The 23156-nt window shown below is 30.9% G+C and overlaps 1 protein-coding gene and 1 pseudogene across 3 annotated transcripts; one reads left to right on the top strand and one right to left on the bottom strand.

The window, feature by feature from the left end:
• Positions 1–2077: 2077 nt before the first annotated feature.
• Positions 2078–5710, top strand: LOC111280197 (uncharacterized). Of its 2 annotated transcripts, none has more exons than XM_022867387.2 (8): positions 2078–2432; positions 2901–3388; positions 3468–3540; positions 3661–3741; positions 3914–3977; positions 4519–4606; positions 4713–4797; positions 5500–5710. In XM_022867387.2, the coding sequence occupies exons 1-8, from the start codon at positions 2337–2339 to the stop codon at positions 5536–5538; spliced, it is 1014 nt and encodes a 337-aa protein (XP_022723122.1). In that variant the 5' UTR covers positions 2078–2336; the 3' UTR covers positions 5539–5710. The 2 variants fall into 2 exon arrangements, with proteins under 2 accessions (XP_022723122.1, XP_022723124.1); XM_022867389.2 differs by lacking the exon at positions 5500–5710 and adding an exon at positions 4899–5493.
• A 5631-nt stretch (positions 5711–11341) lies between these two features.
• Positions 11342–15576, bottom strand: LOC111279333 (pre-mRNA-processing factor 19-like; annotated as a pseudogene). The gene is made up of 12 exons (XR_016334621.1): positions 15457–15576; positions 15226–15342; positions 14596–14691; positions 14446–14505; positions 14177–14251; positions 13949–14053; positions 13305–13420; positions 13127–13204; positions 12955–13051; positions 12609–12660; positions 12088–12158; positions 11342–12015 (listed from the first exon to the last, which is right to left on the bottom strand). The product of XR_016334621.1 is annotated as a pre-mRNA-processing factor 19-like (transcript).
• Positions 15577–23156: the final 7580 nt, after the last annotated feature.

Below are 23156 nucleotides of genomic sequence, written 5' to 3' on the forward strand. Positions count from 1 at the left end.
TATTTATAAGTATAACACCGACAATATCATAATTAAGAAGTAATTTCATGCATGCCCTTAACTGCCAAATACAAGATCATTTTCAAATTAAGTTATGCAATAATATTAGAAAAAAATCAAGTTTTAAGCAAACCTGACCCGACCCAATATATATAAAAAATTTTATTTTTTAATTATTTATTTATATATATTTATGTATTTATTTAATTTTATATTTATATTTTAAATTTTTTTATATTTTAAAAATAATATTTTATTAATTTTGGATCAAGTTAAGTTTGGTACAGTTTATATAATATTGGGTTGGGTCGGGTTCGGGTATGAAAAAATAAAAAATTTTCTTGAGTTGATTCGGATTTTATAACTATAAAGTTGGGTCAAGTTCGGGACGAGCAAAAACCTATCCCGAACCGATCCATTGCAATCCCTACGCAATACTACTTTAATTGTCAATAAGAATATCCATTGAGCTAAAATTTATAATTCTAAAAATGTTCAAATTATATTGTTTGATCAAATTATGTAATTAATTCATCTATTTTAATGTGTTCATATTAGATCTTTATACATTAATTAATTTATTAAAATTTTATACTATAATATATCATACCATATTAGGGTTCATTTAGATGTACGATGAAATTATTTTCAATGAGATTGAAAATAATAGTAGTAGTAAGATTAATTATTGTAGTTTTGAGATTAAAATTAGTGGTGAAATATTTGTTTGAATGTAAATACAATAGTAATGATAATATCAAATGTAATGAAAAGATAAAATGACAATTAAGGATATTAGATTAAAACTTATATATAATAAAATTTACAGTATATATATGATATTTATTACATTAATAAATAATTAAAATTTATTTATTTATTATATAATAATAAAATTTATTATATAATAAAATTTATTTTTTATATTAAATTAACTAAATTATTTTGTAAATTTTAAAAATAAATTATAATAAAAAGAATAAATTATAATGATATTTTTGTCTTTAAAACTAAATTTGAAGGACAAAAAAAGAAGCAAAAAATATGAAGATGGCACAGTTGCTCACTTTGCTTACTGATAAAAAAGGTAGTTTAATCCGAATTCGATAAATTTCGATTAAATCCAATATTTTAAGATCAATTTATTTTTGTGAAAATCAAATATCGAATTAAAATCAAATTTTAGATAAATTTAACCCGATATATATATATATATATATATAAAATTAAGATCGCACGATTGCTCACTTTGCTTGTTGAAACAAAAAAGTTCTGTGGCTCATTGGTTCAATTGCATCTAAATATAGCCTCAAATAATTATTAATTATAAAAACCTGATCTGCATGCATGCCATCTTATCTAATACTTATAGGATATCTTACAATAAAATTATTTTATGCATTAATGATTTAAGTGTTAGTTTTCAATGGGTGGATATGCAATGAATATTCGATTGCTTTATAAATTCGATTGTTTTAATCATATTTGATGTGTCATTGATTTAGATGACAATTCTTTTTTATAAAAATGAAAGAGTGTGATTTAATACATGATTTTTCATAAAGAATATAAAAAAAAAAAAAAAACCCATCTTATAATGAAGATCCTCTTGTTGGAAGAAGATTGAAGATCCAAAATTCTAAGAGAAATTGATGTGTCATTGATTTGGATGACAATTCGTTTTATAAAAAATTAAAGATTGTGATTTAATTCATGATTTTTCTTAAGAATATTAAAAAAAAAAAAGAAAAAAAGCCCACCTTATAATGAAGATTTCTTGTTAGAAGAAGATTGAAAATTCCAAAATTCATAAAGAAAATACCCCATAAAATAAAAAATACCTATCATTATCTACCAATAAAAAACATAAAAAATTAATTATTCGTCGGATCAGTTAATATATTATTAAAATTATTATTTAATAATTATAAATTCAAAAAATTTTATCTTTTTTTTTTCAATTAGATATATAGTAAATTAAAAGGGTTTAAGAATATATTAAAAATTAAAGAAAAAAAACAGACACATATAAATACAAAATCATTTTGTTCAAAAATAAGCAAAAGCCAAACACCTGACCTTTTTTTTTCTCTATCTCTCTCTCTCCCATTTTCCCTATTTTCCCGATCGACAAGTTACCTTTTATCTTCTTCTAAGTTATAACCCAAAAATAATTTTTAAAAAAAGTTATAACTCAAAAATAATTAAAAATAAAAAGAAAACTTTTTTCCTTAAATTTCACTAAAAAATTCATTTATTTGTTTATGTTCATGTTTATGGTTAAAACCTAACAAGAAAAGATTTTTAACAGTAAATCAGTTGAAAAAAAATTGAGAATGTATACATTGAAAGATAAAGTGGCGGGGAGTCTTTCAAGTTTATTTGCAGATTCACCAAATCATTCTTCTCCTTCTTCATCTGATCTTTCTCAGGTTATTTCTTTTTTTCTTTTTGTATTTATTGTTTGAGAAACTAGATCTGGGTTTTCATGGGAAAATTATGATTTCTTTGTTTTATTTATGATCTTTGGAAAATACCTGAAATTTGTTGATTTGGGTTATAATTCTTTTTTTTTTTTTTCATTTCGTTCATAAAAATGTAATTTTTTTCTCATAAAGATATGTTCTTTGTTTAGGCCTAAGATAACCCACTTCATGCGTTGGTCTAAATTTATGTTTTTCATTTCAGTTTCAATTGTAAAACTTTAAAAAGTGGTCTTTGGATTGGTCATGTAAATAGTTTTAATTTCAAGTTTCTTTTTTTTTTTTTTTGGCTATTTTATGTTTCAGCTATGTTTGTATAATTTGAAAGAGTCAATAACTTCATTGCCTTTTAAGTTTTATATTTACTTGTGAATTTTAGTTCAGTGATTTGGTGACGCGAAATTCTTGAATGTGTAGGCCAGATGGTATTCCAAAGGAACAAAATCTGTGTCTTCAATTTTTTCTCACATTATCCCTTCAGTAAGCTTCGGTGGTTCTAAATTGAATGATCATGGAAGTGATCTCAAGCCAATTCAGTCACTTCCTGTTAGATGGAAAAATAAGAAATTTGAGGTGCAAAATGAATCCTTGGATAGCTGTAAAGAATATATCATTACTTACGCAAATGAAGACTTAAAAAAGGTCTGTGAAGATAGGAAGAAAATTTGGACAGATAGTGACAATAAACAAACGGATAGTCCTCATAGTGAGGATAAGGACCGCTCCTCAGAAAAGAGCAGCAGTGATTCTGATGAATTTCAAGAAGCAAGAGAGCAACAGAGTCCAGTAAAGCTTTCACCGAATCTTTCTGATGAATCAATGTTTTTTACTTGTGATTTGTACGAATTCTTGGTGTCTTCCCTTCCCAATATCGTTAAAGGGTGCCAATGGATGTTGTTGTATAGGTAAGTCTTTGGTGTAAGCTGCTTTGTACTTTTGATTTTGGATCTTGATTTGGTATTTACTCTTTCTAATGAAGGGCAGTACGTTGAAACATGGTATATCACTCCGTACGCTTATTCGTAAGAGCACTGAGCTTCCTGGTCCTTGTTTGCTGGTATGTTGATGTTTATATACTAGTGAATGCAATTGTCATTAGAGCTTGTCTATCTGAATTTTAATGCTTAATTAGTTTTTAATACATTGGATTATTTACATGGTGTCGTACAAATTCTAGATTACTGGAGATCGTCAAGGAGCTGTCTTTGGTGCAATGCTAGAATGTCCCTTGAAACCCACACCAAAGAGAAAATATCAAGTATGCTATCTGGCCTGTTTCAGTTATGAATATAGTTTTATGTACATGATGACTTGGTTTCATTTTGTGATTTGCTGCATGTTTTCCATGCTTCTCTAAGTCCTTTCATTTCTTACTCTGTAAACTATGATTCTGCCACCTTCTTAGCATTATTTCTCTTGTTTTATGACAGGGAACAAACCAGACGTTTGTATTCACAACCATATATGGTGAACCAAGGCTATTCAGAGCAACTGGTATGCTATTTTGGCAAAGCATTTTATGTATTTTATTTCTTTGATACTGTAGGGAACATATTAAGACAAATCATACGCATGTAATGAGATAGATAAAGAGAATGATTAATTTAATGTATGACTGCTAATTTAAAGATGTGATTTCCATCATGCTGCTATTAAAACCTCCACATTCTTCCTATGCAATGTGGATCCTTTTCTATCCTGTTTTCTCTCACATATGCCCAATCTGAAATTTGCTCTGTATGAATTTGATTTACAACTAAATGCTATCAACTGTCAAATGCAAATTAAAGATTGATTTTTTTATACCAGGCCCTTTGTTTCTTTCCAGAAACTAGATAAGACATGATTGTGACCTTGATGGATGGCATAAGCAATTAATACTTTTGTTTTAAGGACTGATATGCTAGTTTTTCATTGAGCGCGAGATTAATTTCTTTTTAATCTGATAACGTTTTAAGCACTTTGCTTGAGCTGATGTTGAACAGTTTTCCATGCTATTATAGGCTCTGATCTTGTGTCACATTTATCGAAACAGGTGCCAATCGATATTATTATATATGTTTGAATGACTTGTTAGCACTTGGTGGTGGTGGCAACTTTGCTTTGTCCTTGGATGGAGATCTGTAAGTTGCAATCTGCAGTTCTCCCTTTTAGAGTTCTACCGACTAGTCTTATGTTAAAAACATTCCATATTCCTTTCTCATGATTGTGATTTTGTCTTTACAATAGATTAAGTGGAACTAGTGGACCTTGTGAAACATTTGGGAACTTGTGTTTGGCTCATAAAGAAGACTTTGAGCTAAAGAATGTCGAGGTAATTTTACTTTCTTTTGACCATTTTTAGTTATAAATTGTTTTTGGTACCTGTTTCTAAGCTTAAAGCTTAAAACAGAAACTTGAGTGATCCTGATACAGGTTGCTGATTGAATCTCCAATATGGTAGTTCTCAAGTGAAAAAGTGATAAAAATGGCCGATGCATCTTCAACTTAATAGTTTATTTGTACTACGAAAATTAACCCATACCAATGTGCCCTGACATGCCTACTATAAGTAAATGTATATGGAAAACTTGGCTTGTCTGTTCTTTTGGATATGTTCAACTTGTCTGACATCGAAATTTCTCTCTTCATTGGTTATGTAATGTTAGCCACTGTAACTCCTCTTAACCGCAGGTGATGAAACAATTGTTTTGGTTCACTGAGATGCTCTACTTGTGATCAATCAGGATCGCAATATTGGATGAACTTCATTCTAGATCCCTTAAACTATAGAACTAAAACTCTCTGAAAATACTTAGGTTTGCTTGCCTCTGTTAACATTAGACTCAGGAATTTTAACAATACGTTGGAGCTTCATTTACAAGGAATTCCGACCATTTCTCAAGGAAATCCGGTTTATGATTTGTTGAGCAATCATGTTTCCTTTAGATTTATTTAAGTTTGAAACTTTTACTGTTTTTTTCTCCGTTTTAACTGTTGTCTGATTGTATCTTTGTATTCAATGCACTTCATGCAGCTTTGGGGTTTCAAGCATGCTTCACAGTACTTCAATTGAAAGCAACTAAAAGAAGGCTGGGCTGGGATTTTTAGCTCATCTGTATTATTTAGAAAGTATCCTTTGACTTGTACTATTATCCCTGCGATTGGGGGTGTGCAGTCGGCTAGTTTGGTTAATTCGGTCTGAAAAAATCAATAATTGAATTAACTGATTTTTATTTTATCAGTAACCGAATCGACCAACAAAATTTTAACTAACCGATTTAACTGAACTAATCAAAAATCGGTTCGATTCGGTTAATTCGGTTAAATAACCGAATTTTTCATCATTTTTTCTCTTATTTTGAATAATTATTTAGCTACAAATTCAATCTAATAAAACTCAAATTCACACATCATTCAAACTAAATCACTAAAGAATTTAATAATTTTTATAATATTTTGCAAGAAAAAAGACAAATAAATGCTCATTTAAACTTATTTAATCAAAATAAATTAAATAATAAGTTTTAAAAAGTATTATTTTAACATATATCAAATAACTAACAAAGCCATCAATACATAATAATTGTCAACAACACATAAATAAGTTTTCAAGAGTCAACAGGTCAACTTAAAAAAGCAAATCAAGTAAATATGCATCTCGTAACTTTGGTGCAAAACATAAAAGACATTTTAAGTTGACAAATTGAGTTAACAACTCATACAAAATATAAAACAAGTTAAGAACACTCCGAGTTGATAAATAGATATAAAAGTTTATAAAAAAGTATAAAACAAGCTAATTAAAGGACATTCCAAGTTCTAACAGCATTTTTCATGTATGAACCCCATAAATTTGTTGCACATCCTTCATTTTTTCCTAAAATGTTAAAGAGATTAAAACTTTAATTAGTTGTCAATAAATACAATAAATATTTTTTAAATGTAAATATTCATAGAAATTAATAATGAAATTACCTCAAAAGGTCTATGCACTTTTGTGTTAATCAATTACTGGATCTAAGGTAATTTTTGACAAATCTAAAAATATATAAACAAAAAATAATAAAAGTAAGCTTTAAACAAATAAAAAAATAAAAAATAATAATCCTTAAAAAATAAATGACGGTATAAATAAAATATTACCTAAATCCATTTTGTCAAGTTGTATCAAATCATCTTTAGGTTGAAATGAATCAAGATTAGAAGATCTACGTAACCAATCTTGAGCACAAATAAGGGCTTGCACAATTTTAGGAGTTAAAGAGCTCCTATATGCATCAAGCACATGACCACCAGTGCTAAAAGCAGATTCGGAAGCAACTGTGGATATAAGAATTGCTAATACATCACGAGCTAGATGGGAAAAGATAGGAAACCTATGGCTATTAAGTTTCCACCAAGTTAAAACATCAAAGTCATCACTATCATCATCATCAGGCTCTTCACTCAAATATTTAGCCAATTCTGATTTATGTTCATCTTTGTCATGTTCAATCCTATACCTCTTATACTTGGACTTAAAGCTTTCTTTCTTTTTTGTCGTTCCATTTTCACTTTCATCATCGGTGGGTTGTGACATTTGGCTCACTTGATTACTTTCACCAATTTGCTCAGACTTAGGTTCTAACATTCTTTTGTATTCATTAAATAAGTCTTTTATTGCTTGTTGTACTTTTTTAATCATCAATGAAACTTCATCAGAAGAATACATTTTTATGAAGCAATATTCAACAAAAGGAAACTTTTTTGAAGGATCAAGAAGAGAAGCAATATAAACCAACATACTCATCTTCTCTATATTTTCTCAATACTTATCATATTTATCCTTCATTCTCTTTGCCATTGCATTCAACTCAACATCAGAATTTAATTGCCATTCTCGCAAAGTGGAATAAACATCACATATATCATTAAGAAAAGTATTAGATGTGACGTAAGAAATACCTGAAACTTTCACGGTGAGATCATAAAATTGTTACAAGAAAAGGCAAAACTTCCTAACAATTGTCCAATCATTTTGATCAGGTACCCCATCTCCCATGAAAAGCTCACCTTTATAATAAAGATCAACATCATCAAATGCATCAAATGCCTTTTCAAACTTTTGAGCTACATCCAACATCAAATAAGTAAAATTTCATCTAGTGCTAACATCCAAACACAATAAACTTTTACTTTGAATATGTTCATTCACAATACACTCTTTAAACTTAGCTAACCTGGAAGGTGATTGTCTCACATATCTTATTGCCCCTCTAACACGAGCAATTGTTTCATTCATTTCTTTCAATCCATCACAAACAATAAGATTAACAATATGTGCAATGCATCTCAAATGAAGATATTTACCTCCCAAAATACTAGTTCCAGCATTGTTAAATTTTTTCCTCAAATATGCAATTGCAACATCATTAGAACTAGTATTATCAACTGTAACAATAAAAATCTTATCAATCTCCTAATCACGCAAACATTTTTCAATCGCCTTACCAATAGCTTCACCTTTGTGACTAGAAATGAGACAAAAATTTAATATCTTTTTGTTTAGTTTTCAATATTTGCCTATGAAGTGAGCCGTAAGACACATATAATTGATCCTTTGTAATGAGGTCCATGTGTCAGTGGTAAGAGATACTCTTGTAAAAGATGATTTTATGAATTGCTTCAAATGAGTCTTTTCATCAATATAAAGCTGATAGTAATCCCTAGCAACTGTCCATCGTGATGGTACACGAAATTTAGGACATGTAATGCCTAAATCTTTCTGACTCCACAAATCTAAATAGTAACTCTTTTAGAATGATCATTTTAGCTACAGCTTTTCTAATAACATCTTGATTAAATTTTCAAGTGCTTAAAGATTTCACTCCTCCTGACGGCAACATCAATTCTGTTTGAGTTTCATCATCCCCACTAACACGAGGAAGCTTTTTACAAGAATTCATGTGATTCTTTAAAGCGGTGGTTCCATTCTTTTTAGGATCAGTAAAAAATTCTCTATCACAATAATTACACCTAGCTTTACAATTACCTTCCTCATTAACAAATTTAGTAAAGTGGTCTCATACCTCTGACCATGGCTTAGATGCTCGTCTCATCACTTTGAAATTTACAGTTTCACTTTTTGTTACCTCATTATATGTAGGAAGTTGAGAGGCCAATTGTGTTTGATTAGGTGTAGAATCCAAAATCATATCATTCACTTCATTTGACATCTTCAAAAAAAAAAAAAAGCAAGTGATCAAATTATATCTAAACAATAAAAAATAAATAATTAAATTATATTAAAATAATAAATAAAAAATAAAATTATATTCAAATAATGAAAAAATAATAAGTAATAGTCACACAATTATTGAACACATTGGATATTCAAATAATGAAATAGTTTGTTAATCAAACTATATATTAGTTGCTTATTTTATCAACAAACAATGTAAGTGTCTAGCATTCTAACTCCCTTACTCCATCAAGTAAGTACTTTTATTTTTTTGGAAAAAAAAAAGTCTGCTATCAAAAAACAATCGTCTTCTGTGATGTCAAGGAGAAATTGTCTGCTCACTTGCGACAAGAAGGCATTTTCTGGCTCTCTTCCATTCGTTGATTTCTATCTTTTACTCGTGAGTTGTGGGACCATCCTCGAATCGTCTTAGTCCACATCATTACCATGTTGCCACACCAATATTTTTTTAACATTGAACATAACACTTCTTCTTCAACTTCAATGTAAAAGCTTTACTTTTAATAAATGAATCAAGATGCGAGCAAAAAGCATTACAGTTACCTAGCTTAGCTCGAGGAAGATTATTCGAAGGATATGCCTTTGTATTAAGCAAAGAAAGAGCTTGGAATACCAACAAGTCATCAACTTATTTGACAAAGAAAATTTGGCTGGTAAAATCATTTCTATTGGTCTGGGAGAGGGAGGAGTTCATTCATCCTTTCACAAGGGGATTCGCAAAGTAGAAGTCATTAACCCGAAGAATCAACCACTTTTTTTTTTTTAATGGGCTAAGTTGGGGGAAAGAAAGAATCAACCACTCTCTTTGGATTTGCCCAAGATTTTTGGAATTCATTTATTTCTCTCAGGAGTGGCTTGCTTTGGCTTTGGCGCATTTCATGTAACGGGATTGTATGGTCCTGGAATATAGGTGTCCGACCCTTATGGTTTGTAAAAAAAAAAAGTCAAGTTTATGGCCCTCTATATAGATATCGAAACCTCAGCAATTTTAGGGTCCGCTAGACCCATGTACCGAACAAATATGTAGGAGATGCGACAGTTTTGTTCTAGTCTATGACAGCACTACAACTAACACAACTACAAGCTAAGGCACAAAAATAGTACCAGTGAGAGCGAAGCAAGCTGGAACTGGCAGAAACTGTTATTGAAAATCTTGCTCCCTTCATTTTTATAAGTTAAAGCGTTTTCCTCGACTAAAAGGAGTATTTTCACAGCTCGCTACAGATACTGTAAATCCAGGTGGGGCGTGAAAGGTTTTGATCCTTTTGTTCCAGAACCTAGTCAATCAATTGGAGGAGTAAACAAGCCACTGAAAGTCCTAGACCTATTCCTTTCGAGCTAAAGATAGGGTCCATCTATCGATTCACTCTAAACAACAAAAGGTACTGAAAAATACCAGCAAAAAAAACATTATCGTGGGCACACCCTGGGGCTGGGGTTTGGCCGTTTGGGTTATGCTTTAGCTTAAAACATATAGGAAGAATATAGCTCTAAACATCATGCTAAAAGAAAAAATAAAGGTTATTAAGATTTAAGAACTTACGATGGGGTCTTGGGCAGATTGATCTTTACAACTGTCTGATCTTGTGTAGCAAATTAGAGGGAGCAAGAGATTAACAGGCAAGTAGCCAAGCAAGAGAGTAAGAGGGAGGCAAAGATGCAAGAGATTGAAGGAGACAAACTGCAAAGGGCAGAGGCATGGTTAGATGCAACAGAGGGGGAGCAAAGAGCAGAAAGGGGAAACGGCGTGGTGGATGAATTAAAAAAGGTAAGTTAAATTTAAGGTTTTTTTAAGAGAATTTACATATTTACCCTTAATTATTATAAGATCGGTTAATTCAGTTATCAATTTTAAAAATCGATAATCGATCGATTTAATTAATTTAACCGATCTTAAAATCGATTACAACCGAAAATCGATTTAACCGAACCGAAATGATCATATTTCATAATTTCAATCGATTAAATCGGTTAGAACCGATTTATGCTCACCCCTACCTGCGTTCCCCTCTATTTTTGGTCTAAGATTGAATGTGATGGCAAATTGCTTGTAGGTTAAGTTATGTGGGTTTTGAATAGTGTAAGGTTTTCATGGTATTAATTGAAAGCGGCTGTGATTCATTTTCTTTTTGACCAATGCTTAGGCTCTCTATTTAACCGATTGATGTTTATAGCTTTGATAAACAAAGCCATAAAAGGTAACATATGACTAGGGTTAACAATCTAACTTGCACCTTACGGTTTTGACTTGATCTTAATTTTTTTATGTTTTAAAAATTAAGTTTTGGATTGGATCGGATATTTTTAAAGAAAAATTAAAGTTTAATTTTATGTAAATCCGTCTTGACTTGATATATATATTATTTATTTAATTTTATATTTATTTAATTTTACATTTATATTTAAAAAAATAATTATTTTATATTTAAAAAATTAATATTTTATTAATTTCGAACCGGATTGATTATTAATTTAAACATATATGGGTTAAGTCGGATTTGAATATAAAAAATAATATTTTAATGTCAAATTAGGTTAATTCATGTATTAAATTTATACAATCGCATTGAGTTTAGAGAGAGCAAAAACTTATTTCGACTTAACTTGTTACCATCCATACAAGTGACAATACCATTGCTCCGCCAATAGTCAATGTAATATGTTATATGTTGATAGAATGCTAAAGTATTAATTCAAACTATTAGAATTCAAATAATGATAATTTTAAGTATAAAAAAAAAAAGAAAATGTTGGAATATTGAAAAATTAATTTTAATGATCAAAATTTAAATTTTGATAATCTTAATTATAAAAAAAAAAATTACAATACCATTGCTTCTATCTCTAAGAAAAAACACGAGTGGGAAGCAATGGTTCAATTTATGGAGGAAAATGTAGCAATGAGAATGAGGAATCCTCTATAGGGGTTGAAATTGTCTTTATGTTCTAACTGGCTTTCATTTCTTCAAAAGCTTGGATGATACAGCGGCACATACATTCTGGAGGAATGGCCAAAACTGGTAGACATTGACGTCCTAGCCTCTCAGTATTTTGGGAACAGAAGCATAACACTAGGATTTAAACGGACCTCAAAATCTGGCGTTTCGCTTCAACCATGAAAGAGAACAGTCACAATTAACGATTATGAGTGTTGAGAGACTATTTCACATACATGCCAAATAGAAGGGGCCTTTTATGATTCTGCTGAAGCATCATCTTCCGGAAGGCCAAATAAGCGGAGGTTGCGATCCATTGATCCCACTGCCAAGTACCTTGCATCTGGTCCAAATTTGACACAAGTTGCTCTACCTGCAAATAAGGGCACTTCAACTTCAGCTGGCAACCAGATATAACAAGAGACTGAGTGAACGGAAGATGAACCTGTGCCAGACAAATCAGGTAATGTTTTGATGCAATTCCATTCTGCTTTGACGCTGCCAGCTTGGTAAACCCTAGAAAATAAATTTTGAAATAATACTCGGGAGAGGATGAGCTTGTGCGACTTGCGAGAAAGGAACTAAACATGTTCCTTGAAGTTTTAGTTAAGAGGCATACAACATCAACACAAAAAAAAAAAAAAAAAACTCCAGATAGCTTTGTAAGAATTCTATGGAAATGTCATGCGCACACAACAGACTATATCCAATTTAAGTTGGGGAGAGGTGAGCTTGTGTGACCTGTGAGAAAGGGAGGACACAAGATTTCTGACAAGTGTGCTAAACATGGTCTTTGAAATTTTAGTTAACCGGCATTCAACATTAGCACAAAAAACCTCCAAACTGCTTTATAAGCATTCTATTGAAATGTCATCTGCATAAAACGGACTCTATATCCAATTTAAGTTTCAGTCTAGAGAACTATCCTATGCCAAGATTGTACATGGAGGCCATAAGAGCACCAACCTTATATCTGAGCCTGCAATCGCAAGGTAACTTCCACTATGGTCGAAATCCACTGAAAAAAAAAAAAAGGAATTAGAGGTGTTGTTAAACATAGCTCTTCGTGATTACCAACTCTGATCACAACGACGTAAATTTTTTCTCAATCACTTTCTTGTTTTTTCTTTTAAAGCTCTGGAGTTTACACTGGAAAGGGAGCGTATGGGAAAGATTAGATGACATAGACAAAATAGTAAAAGGGAGTATTATGCCATAAACATCAGATACATTGCTCACTCCTGAAAGAGAACCAATAGGAGACAAGCTACATATGTAGCCTTGGAGGGTCTGTTATCAAGATAGTACATACCAGAATTAGTTGGAGTGTTTTCATCATATAATTCAAATGATCGAAAGTTCTTTAATTTGCGCAAATCCCACAACTTAACACCATCATGGGCAGCAGTCTGCAGTTAAAACATAAATCAGATTTAGGAATTCAGGGCCATCAACCTAATGTGCATATTTGGCTAAGTGCTTACTGCAAGGAAGTAACCATTTTCTGAGAAAGATATGGCCGTTACTGCCCCAGTGTGTCCATCAAAGTTGGCAGCATTTCCCTTTAGCGTAATAAAATAAAGAGTTAGTGGTTTTATAAATTGGAAGACAGAAAATATTTGAAAACATAAGTTTAGGTCTCATGACATAGTTTCTGTATACCCGCCTTTTCACATCCCAAATTCTTGCAGTAGCTCCTGTCGTGCCTGTTCCAAGGATGAGACCATCAGGATGAAAAGCAGCAGATGTTAGCCCATGGAATTTGAAGGGTCTTCAACCTGCAGAAATACAAACCTGACTCTTCAAAATAGATTAAATTGAAATTTGGTTCAAGGAAAAAGAAAATCATTTTGCCATCACCTCTACTAGTAAAGCAAACAGTGACTACATATTTCCATTGAAAGTGTTTAAGACGATTGGGGGAAATTTGAACACATCCTAGAATTCACAAGAAACTAAACGGTGACTAGATATTTCCATTGAAAGTCCTAAAGATATTTGGGGGATATTTGAATAAATGCTAGAAATTAACATAAAACTACTAATAGTCCACATAATACTCTGACTATGGAACACAATTAAAACTTCATAGTTAAACTTTTGAGTACTTCATGAATCAACTAAATACAAGTAATATTTATTGTAAGAACCCAGCATCGGGGTCAATTAAAGAGATTCAAATACTAATATTAGTCAGTGTTAATTAGTAAGGGACCAATTGCTCCATTTACTTCATGAGCAACAAATAAGATGTTCACTATAATGGAAAACCTTATAGACCAGAAAGAGGGAGGGAAGAGTAGGACCAGTGTCAAGCATAAGCCAGAGGAAAGATTATCAAAGCACCATGTTGTGTCAAAGGAAGCAGTTACAAAGTAGTTATTTGTGGCATGGACTGTGTCAACTTGCACCTGAATGAGTAGAAAATAGATTTATTCTCATGTCCACAAGAGAGCAAATAAACCAGAAACAGAATTTGATAATCATAGCAGTTGGTATTTCAGAATATGTAGATTGGAGCATATGATATCTACCTCAGCTGAATGACCCTTCAAAATATGCCTGCAATCATAGTTTCCATCTTCAGACCCTTGCCAAATTCGAACAGTCTGCAACATTCAAAAACCAATCAAACTGAGACGCAAGCTAAAACATAAATAAAATATGAAGTAGTTTAGTTAAATCGTTAAGATGCCAACACTATTCCCTATTAAAAAACACCTCTTTATGGAGCATAATCCTAAAATAAGGATCACAAGAAAGGAATCAAAACTGGAACTTGAAACTCGAAGATTTGGCTTACCTTATCTGCTGATCCACTTAAAAGTACATCGTTCTGAACTACAAATCTTACACTTATAACCTACCAAAGAAACATGTAGTCAGAATAAATTTCAAAAGAATATTTTAAACAACAGCAGTCCTTGAACACAATGGATGAAACTAAATAAACCTTCTTAGAGTGACCACTGAGTGTTGATAAGATCTCTCCAGATGTTCGGTCAAAGAATACCGCACTTGAATCAATTCCTCCCGTGGCAACAATGTCCTAACAACCAGAAGTAAAAGGAAGTCAATGGACAAGCTTTGAGAATGGTAGAAAACATTAAAACTAGAGGCTATTCCAATATACATTTTGCTTTGTTATCTATAAAATAGATTTCCATAATATACATAAGTTCAGATTATAGCATTAGATGAATCCACCAAGCTATTTATACTCTAAAAGCAAAAGATTGCAGTCAATAGACTGGCAACTGGCACAGGTATTTGGTTCCACAGGCTGGATCAATATGGCCTTAAAATGCAATGAAAATATTGGAAATTGCTAGTCTAACATGACATGATTGCACAAAATTAAAAACGAACTTAGCTAATATCTTGGTAATAGCCTTTACATAATATCCAAATTTAACATTCAAACCTTGTTTCTAACAGATCTATTTCTCATTTCCTTAGCTCTGGCGACTAACTATCAAAGTCCACAGCATGCAATGTTTGAAACATAAGCACCTCCTGCCTAGACAGACGTAGGCAAAATTATAGTTTCATGAAAGGGATTTAAGCAAAACGATCACCACACCTTTGAAAGATTGATATCAATTGAAGTAATCCCTGGTTTGTTTGTCTTGCAAAGGGGATGACTGGAAAGTTAGGTATACCTCTCCAAAGCATCAATGGGAGCCAATGTTGGAGGAATCTGAAAAGAAAACACAAGGAAAATATTGGAGGAGGAGGAACACAAAGACAATATGAAGATGTTATCTACAATGGGATAGTTGGAATTAATCAAAATATGATGGATGAAGAGTACCTGCCGCTTTTTACGCTGTTGTGACAGAGATGCATTTCATTCTGTTAACTCAGCAATAAAACTATCAGAAATCCCAGGACACATTCTCTTTGCACCAGGGCCCATATCTTCATCCTCTGCAGCTATGATAAAAAAAAAAAAAAATCTAAAATAAGATGTTGCATTAGTTAAAGATAAATAAAAACATTAATGAGAAGTGCACTGAGAAAGAACCTCACTTTCCATTGCTGAGATTGGCAGTAACTGCAGGTGCTGGCAAGGGTGCCTGCCTCTCAGCCTGTGCAAGTAATGACCTGGCTTCATCCCTTTCCTTTTTAAGTCTTGCAATCACACGGTGGGCAGCATCATGCTGTGTAAAAAAATAATAAATTGAATTACATTATAATTAGATAAAAAATATAAAGAATTAGGAAAAAAAAACACCAAAATTCAACGGGTGAGCTCAAACTCAATATCCTTTTATTATCAAATTCATAATAACATGGATCTTTAGAACAGTTCTTTTTAATCAGTTTATGTTAAAGTTGAAAGTAAATTTTTAAAGCAAAGCATCCTCAATAAAAGAACTGCAACACTGACTGTACATCAGAACTCAAGGTTAAAAAGAAAAGCCCTTACACAAACATTGAGCAAAATTACTCACCTTCTTTTGGAATGTTAAAAGAAATCAAACAACTGGCAAGATTGTAAAGCAGATTTTGACAAAAGGAGCTCACAACGGATTATCAAAAAGATTTTTTGCTTCAATCTAGATTGAAGGTAAATAAAATATAAAAGTCCATGCTCTTTCAAATGCAGTGATATTACACAACATAGAAAAACCAAGTAGTAGAACGGATTATAAGAACATCATAAAGACAATAGACACCTACAACCATATTGTTGTTACCTGGTAGAGAGCATGACTTAGCTCTTGCCTAGCTGTATGTAGCTGCTGCTCCAATGCATAATTGGATAGCATTAAAGAATCCCATTCCTGCAATGAGGGAAGTAATGGAACATCAGAAGCCAAAAACTGAAGTAAATTAAATGTAAATATAACTGAAATTATTGGTAAGTAAAATTTTGCATTAAATATAAAAGAAATTATATAGAGAGAATTCATTTCTACCCAAAAATAAAGCTGCAAAGTAAGACCCCTTCTGTAAAATCAATTGCAGAATTGTTAACAAATACAGAAGAAGTGAAAATTCCCCTCCCCACTGTGCACTCACATGGATACATGCATGAGGAAAAGGAAAGGATGGTCTCCAAACTTGAAGTATGCAATGATTTAAACCAATTCAGACGTAAAATAAACTGCATAAGAAAGGTATTCTGTATCATATATAGATTGCATGAATTCTGATTTTAACGAAGGAACATTGTGTGAAAATATGCAGATGCCTCATGATCATCTCCTCATGAATTCTGATTTTTTTTCTCTTTATTATAATAACGATTTATTATAATAAAATATTAAAAATTTAAATAATTTTTTAATTATAATTCAAAACATTTTTAGCTCTTTGACCTTAAAAAAAAAAGCAAATCAAGAATGGGTCAACAGATTAGGTATGTTTCATCAACCTTTTGGGTCTGTTATTGGCCTAAAATAACAGATTCAATTTGGGCCCAAACCAAAATCACCGTCAAATGGATTCAATGAAAAAAATAACAACACAAAAGCTGAAAGGTCGGCTTATCTAGAACACGCCGTTGCAGCCGGCTTTGGACAGAATATTTCGAGTTCGATTTTCTTAAAATTTTTTATTAAATTGGTGTCAAAATCAATTAACACCAACTCAACTCACAAAATTACTTCAAAATCAAAATGAAATAATAATAATAAAAAAAGTTTACTTCATCAAAATGTATATTTTAAAGATTCGTTTGTGTAATCGAATAAAAATTTAATGGTTGAATAACAGTTTAGTTGCATATATTGAAAAAAGAAAAGTTAAAAAATTCAATGAAGTTTGTTGCTATCAATAATGCCTTTGCTTTCCATTTTTTCTGCGAAAAGTTTGATTAAAAAACCAAAAAAGAAAGAGAAGCACAGAAACCCAAAAGGCAAAAAGTCCAGCAACAGTTTTCCAGTTCTTGCATGAGGTATCTGCAATTGTGAAACCAGAAAAAAAAAAATGAAACTAATTTATAGCTTAGTGGGGTAGAAATTCTCTTGAAATTTCTGTAGGTAGAGACCATGAATATTTGAAATATGTATTGGCCAGTTTATACATGTTTTCCTTTTAAAAAGTAAGACATTCTGACATTCTAACTGATCAGAAATTCAGAATTTTGATTTGAATACTGTTTCAAAGCAGAATATGTGAATGGTAAAGCAGTGAGTGAACATATATATTTATATATATTATTCCCTGGAAGTTTGATTTTAAGTAGGTATAAATCTTGCTTGCAGGTCGATGTCAGTCTCCTTAGCATACATGGATTGCATGAATTCTGATTTTAACAAAGGAAAATTGTGTGAAAATATGCAGATGCCTCGTGATCATCTCCTTATGTTAGATTCCCTCACATCAATAAGCAGCTTAAGAATTTGTCAATGGAGATGGTTGAGTTGGTAAGTTCAAATACTTCGCTTGTAAGGTTTAGATTCGAATTACGCTGCCAACAATCTCCCTTGACGGGCGAACTGTATATCGAATGTAACTTATGTAAGTCCTCTCCAAAACATGCAATGTACCTTGATCTTGGAAAGGAGAAATCACCTCTCAGCCTGCATATGTTTGCACCAAAAAAAAAGATGCTGCTTAAGAATTTAAGATTAAGTGAATAAATCACTACCAGCTCGATCCACCAACAACCAAAAACTTGGATGAGGTATTCAGATTAAGCAGAAAGTTGAACAAATTTGACTTGAAGTTTGATTGGGAAAAAGACTGATATATGCTATAGAACCAACTTTGACCGAAAGCTGATCAGACTAGGATTATTAATCAGTCAATATAGTTAAAAAGATGGAATCTAACATGACAAGAGTAAAATCTCTTGGATTGCATTAAGAGTTGAGGAACAAATCCATCTTCACTTTTGGCCTTTTGGATATGGTGCTTTTAAGGAAAAATGGGATGGGACTGCAGATTGTCTGTTGCAAAATCATTAAATAGAAAAGCATATTAACAAACCACATGTTAATTCCCCTTTTGTCTTGAATTGGAAGCTAAAATCAAACGGTAGATAAGTTGCTCAATCTCCTAGATTAAGGTAAAATATGTCATATTTGACAATCTAAGATAAATTGCTGTAGATCATATATTCGAGATACTGCAACAAGCTAGCAGGAGAATAATTATCATAACCTTAGAAAACACAGCTCTAAATATCAATTTTTAATTAAAATAAAATACAGGGGAATTAACCTAGTGCATGGAAAGAATGTATAATTTATAGTTGTCAAACTTTAAAAGGACAAAACAGGCAGAATGTTTCTTCTCTAGCATATTTTTACCGGTTGGAACATTTTTTTTTTCTGGTCAAGGTGTTCCTAGACAAACCTAATACAGTGATCTTAACATATCAACAAATCCTTCAAGAAAATATACATGAAGTCCTATAGAGTTTCAATGGCTTATAATATTTCATAGCTCTTCTCTAGTTCCGGTGAAGTTGAGGATCAAAGGGAAACCCTTTAATTGACATTACATTTGCAGTCTGAACCAGCAGTGCCAAACCAACCCTTAGTCAATTCTGCTGCTTAATTTGGCAAGACATTTCATGTTCTGCTGCTTGTTCTTACTGCAATATTATATGAGAAATAGGCCTTTGGTTTAAAGCATGAATTAACCACAAGAAAAGTATAACATTATGCAACATTGATGCAGCCAAAGCATAAATAAAAATACTACTGCTACACATCACATCATTTGTATCATGAGAGTGATATGGTTTAAAATTTTAATAAAAACTATTATAGATTTGACGAAAATAAAAAAATTTGTTTCATGTTTGACATGCCAACACGAATTTAACACAACAAAATTTATATTTTTACACATATTTTATACAAACAAATACGATATAAATACATGAATTTTCATGACTACTCCTAAGCCTGTAACACGAATATATGAATTCTCATATCTACTCTTAAGTCTCGGTACCAATTGAGAAGCATAAGTGCTTGTCCATGTGAATAAGATTTATCCATACAACTTTCTCACTACTTCAATCCCCTCAGTGCCAAGAATCTATGTCATCTTCTTTTGTGTGTGTGAGAGCTGCGATTAAGGTAAAACATAATCTTAGATTCCAAGCCTTTCTTGTAATTGTTTTGGCCATTTAGTAAGAATATTTTTCAACTCTAGGAAAGAATTTCCATCAAACAAGGAAAACCAATTCATGCTAATTAACAGAATTTTTTGACCAAAATGGCAACATGGAAGCTCTATGAAATGGAATTGCATTTGTAAAGGAGATGTGAGGGATTGATATAGATAGAGAACTCAACCAAAATTGCATAAAGTTGGTTTAAAAAACAAGTCAGGTTGTTTAAATAAGTCCAGTTGGCAGTGGAAACTTGATTTGATAATTTTAAATAGGATATGATATTATCAGAAAATGATACAAAAAAAACATGAAAGTGATATAATTTAAAATTTTAGAAAAAATTTTATATTATTTTGATAAAAACAAAATGAACACAAATTATAATATGATAATTTTCATATTTTATATGTATTAAACATAAAATAAATAAACACAAATACACCAATTGCAAATGAAAATATTAGCATAATAAAAGTAGGAAGTACACCCAATGGATAGAGAAAATTTCCTGTTTCAATAGACGAAAAGACATTGAGGTAGGTTAATTGCTGCTCCAAAGCAACCTAGTTCATAGACTTTGTTCTCAAAGGATGCTTGTAATAGTTGGTCTGTCTTTTGCACAAACCAAGGAATCAAAGGTAGAGCCAATTGGTTTGATTTTTGTTCTGTTCCAAGTTTTTGTTTATGCCATTGTGCTTCTTTTTATCATATTTTGGAGTACTGTTACTCGTGCATATCCAAAGGCATTTTTCTATCTTAATCAATTTGGCTTAAATCTTGAAAAAGAACTAGCAGTGACACCATAACTATACATGAGAGATATTCTTTAAAGGTGAGAGAACAAGCAAGTGGAAGACCTTCCTGCCCCAGTCTGATGCTTCAAGGGTTGTGTCTTCCAACCAATTTTCCAAGAAAATGTAGAAGTCTCAATTTTAATTTTTATTTCCAACTTTCTTGGGCACTAGTGTTACTCGGATTTGGTTTGAGTATGAAATATACGTGTATGTATACGACATGGGTATATTCAATTTAAAAAAAAAATCATGTATTTGAAAGATAGGACTTTTATACTCATATTTTCTAAATATATACGGACAGTGATATTTAAAAAATATAAAGAATCGAAATAACATAGTTGGTATACACCAACAATGAAATTAATCTCAAGAAAGGGGATTATAATGTACTTGCTTCATTCAACATTATTACTTATGCGAATATGTGAAAGATTTATGAATTTCATTGGCCATATATGATGTAACATATAGAACAATAATTATTAGTAGTAAGTGAGCTTAAAACAATTTTAACACTAGAGATTTAGAGATACAAGTAAGATTCTTCCTATCATTAAGAAAACTTAAAAGTTAAAAACATATATACTAATTGTTGGGGATATTCAGTGATCAAAAGGGAATGGTGATTTTTTTTTTTTTTATTAAAAATCTTCAATAGACAATTAGAAGTAATTTCGATATTTATGTCAATTTGATATATCAAGTCAATCTGACACATCCAATGCCACATTAATTCGGCATTGTTCTTATTGTCCCTTAATGGTCTTTTATCGCTCATCTATAAATATAAAGATCCAAACACTTTTAAGGTAAGTTCGTCTTACTTCTAATCCTCTTTATCACTCTCCTTTAGACCTCACTTATTTTGATTTACGCGTCGAAGTTCAAATACAAAAAATATTTTTTGTCTTTACCTTTAACCGTCCTTCTCTTCTATCTTTTTAAGAGTGCCGTGAAATTGAAGCTTGGCACAAACACCAACCTTAGGAAAAGGCATAGCATACAAACTATTCATGAGAATGGATCATGGAAGGCTAGGGCACATGGAAGGTTATGAAAGCCTTGGATACCTAACTCAATAGCTTGAACCTAAATGGGTTTGATTCTGGTCTATAAGACAAGCAACTATGCATGACTATATAGATAACAAATATAGCCATACATGTTAAGAAAAATGTTTGACACAAATGGTTTCTCCTTTTTCGTATATGGAAAGAACTTTTTTTTTCTTTTGGGAAAGAAAAACAAATTAGTTCAATCTAGTATTTATTATAGACTTATTGAATATATGAATAAAATAAGTAATCTAATAGATAGTTTCTACAAATAATTACAGCTTACTTTTTATAAACTAAAGGGACAAAAATACTATTTTGTTTAAAGAAAAAAAATATACTCGATTGTGAAATTAAGATTTGTTTTATTTGAGAAAAAATCTAATATTCTGTTTGAAATAATAAAAAATCATATATTAATCATTAAATCAAATTATAAAAAGGTAATTTTTTATAAATTAATTAGATTAATGTAGATAAATTTATTTGAACCGATCTTAAGATAAAATGTATTATGTGAAACCCAAAAATCTTTTATCCCTTAAAAAAAAAAAGGAATTAAGCCCTGATAAGACCTATGCATTTTTTTTTTCAATTTTTGCTCTGATAAGAAACAGGATTTTTAGCCAGGAAATAAAATAAAGAAAGATATTAAACATTTAATTATAAATTTCTTTATACCATAGAAACATTTTTTTTTTTTTTTTGTTTTAAGAAGCCAGCCATCTGATATCTCGAAAAGATATTTCTATGTTGAACAATTATCTTATGACTTTTAGGGCTAATTGGAATCAGATGACTTTAACTTCATTGCTATCCTTAGTCGACAATTCCCAACATCATCGTCCTAAGTTATAGAATTTATTTCTATTGTCATGTATATATCGTTTAGACTCAAGGAAATTAAGCAAAGAGAGTTTTTTAAAGGAAAAGAAATGATATATGTACTATTTGTTTGAATAACTAAAATTAATAAAAAAAAGGAAAAAAATTTTTAACAACCATAGCTTGGTTAAATAATGGAAAGGAAAAGAAATAATTTATTATGTTATTTTTTTCAATTATAGCCTTTGATAATTTTTGTTTTTATTATTGCATTTACATGTTTATGTTAACTTATTTCATATTTTCAATTTTTTTTATTTTTTTATAAAAATAATCATCAATGAAATTTATAAAAATAAGAGAAAAAAATTGAAGACAATAAATTTATTGGTAAATGATGTTTTGTATTCTCAATCTAATTTTAGAATTCAAAATCATATACTTTTAATTTAAAGAAATTAATAAAAATATAATAGTCATTTTATATTTTAAAAATTTTATTCTTTTCTTTTCCCCTCCTTTTCCCCAATTTGGGGTTATTAAAAAATGAAGAAAGTTGAGGGAAACAAAAGGGAGGTTAGCATACTTTCCTTTTCTTTATTTTTATTTATGCCATATAGAAACAAGGAAAAGGATTTCCCATTTCCTTTTGTTTCTTTTTCATTTTTTTTCTTTCTCTCCCCTTATCTCAATTCAAACGTAGGCTTAGTTTAGATTTTATTGCAAGTGCGATGTAATGTAATTGAGTTCATCG

Source organism: Durio zibethinus, chromosome 27 (genome assembly GCF_047325235.1).
Source record: "Durio zibethinus cultivar Kanyao isolate XHJ-2024 chromosome 27, ASM4732523v1, whole genome shotgun sequence".
NCBI classification, from domain to species: domain Eukaryota; kingdom Viridiplantae; phylum Streptophyta; class Magnoliopsida; order Malvales; family Malvaceae; genus Durio; species Durio zibethinus.

Excerpts from the sequence above, each read along its gene's own strand:
- LOC111280197 (XM_022867387.2), top strand. The coding sequence starts at position 2,337 with ATGTATACATTGAAAGATAAAGTGGCGGGGAGTCTTTCAAGTTTATTT. Across the intron at positions 2,433-2,900 it reads CTTCATCTGATCTTTCTCAG|GCCAGATGGTATTCCAAAGG; the intron begins GTTATTTCTTTT and ends TTGAATGTGTAG. Across the intron at positions 3,541-3,660 it reads TTCCTGGTCCTTGTTTGCTG|ATTACTGGAGATCGTCAAGG; the intron begins GTATGTTGATGT and ends TACAAATTCTAG.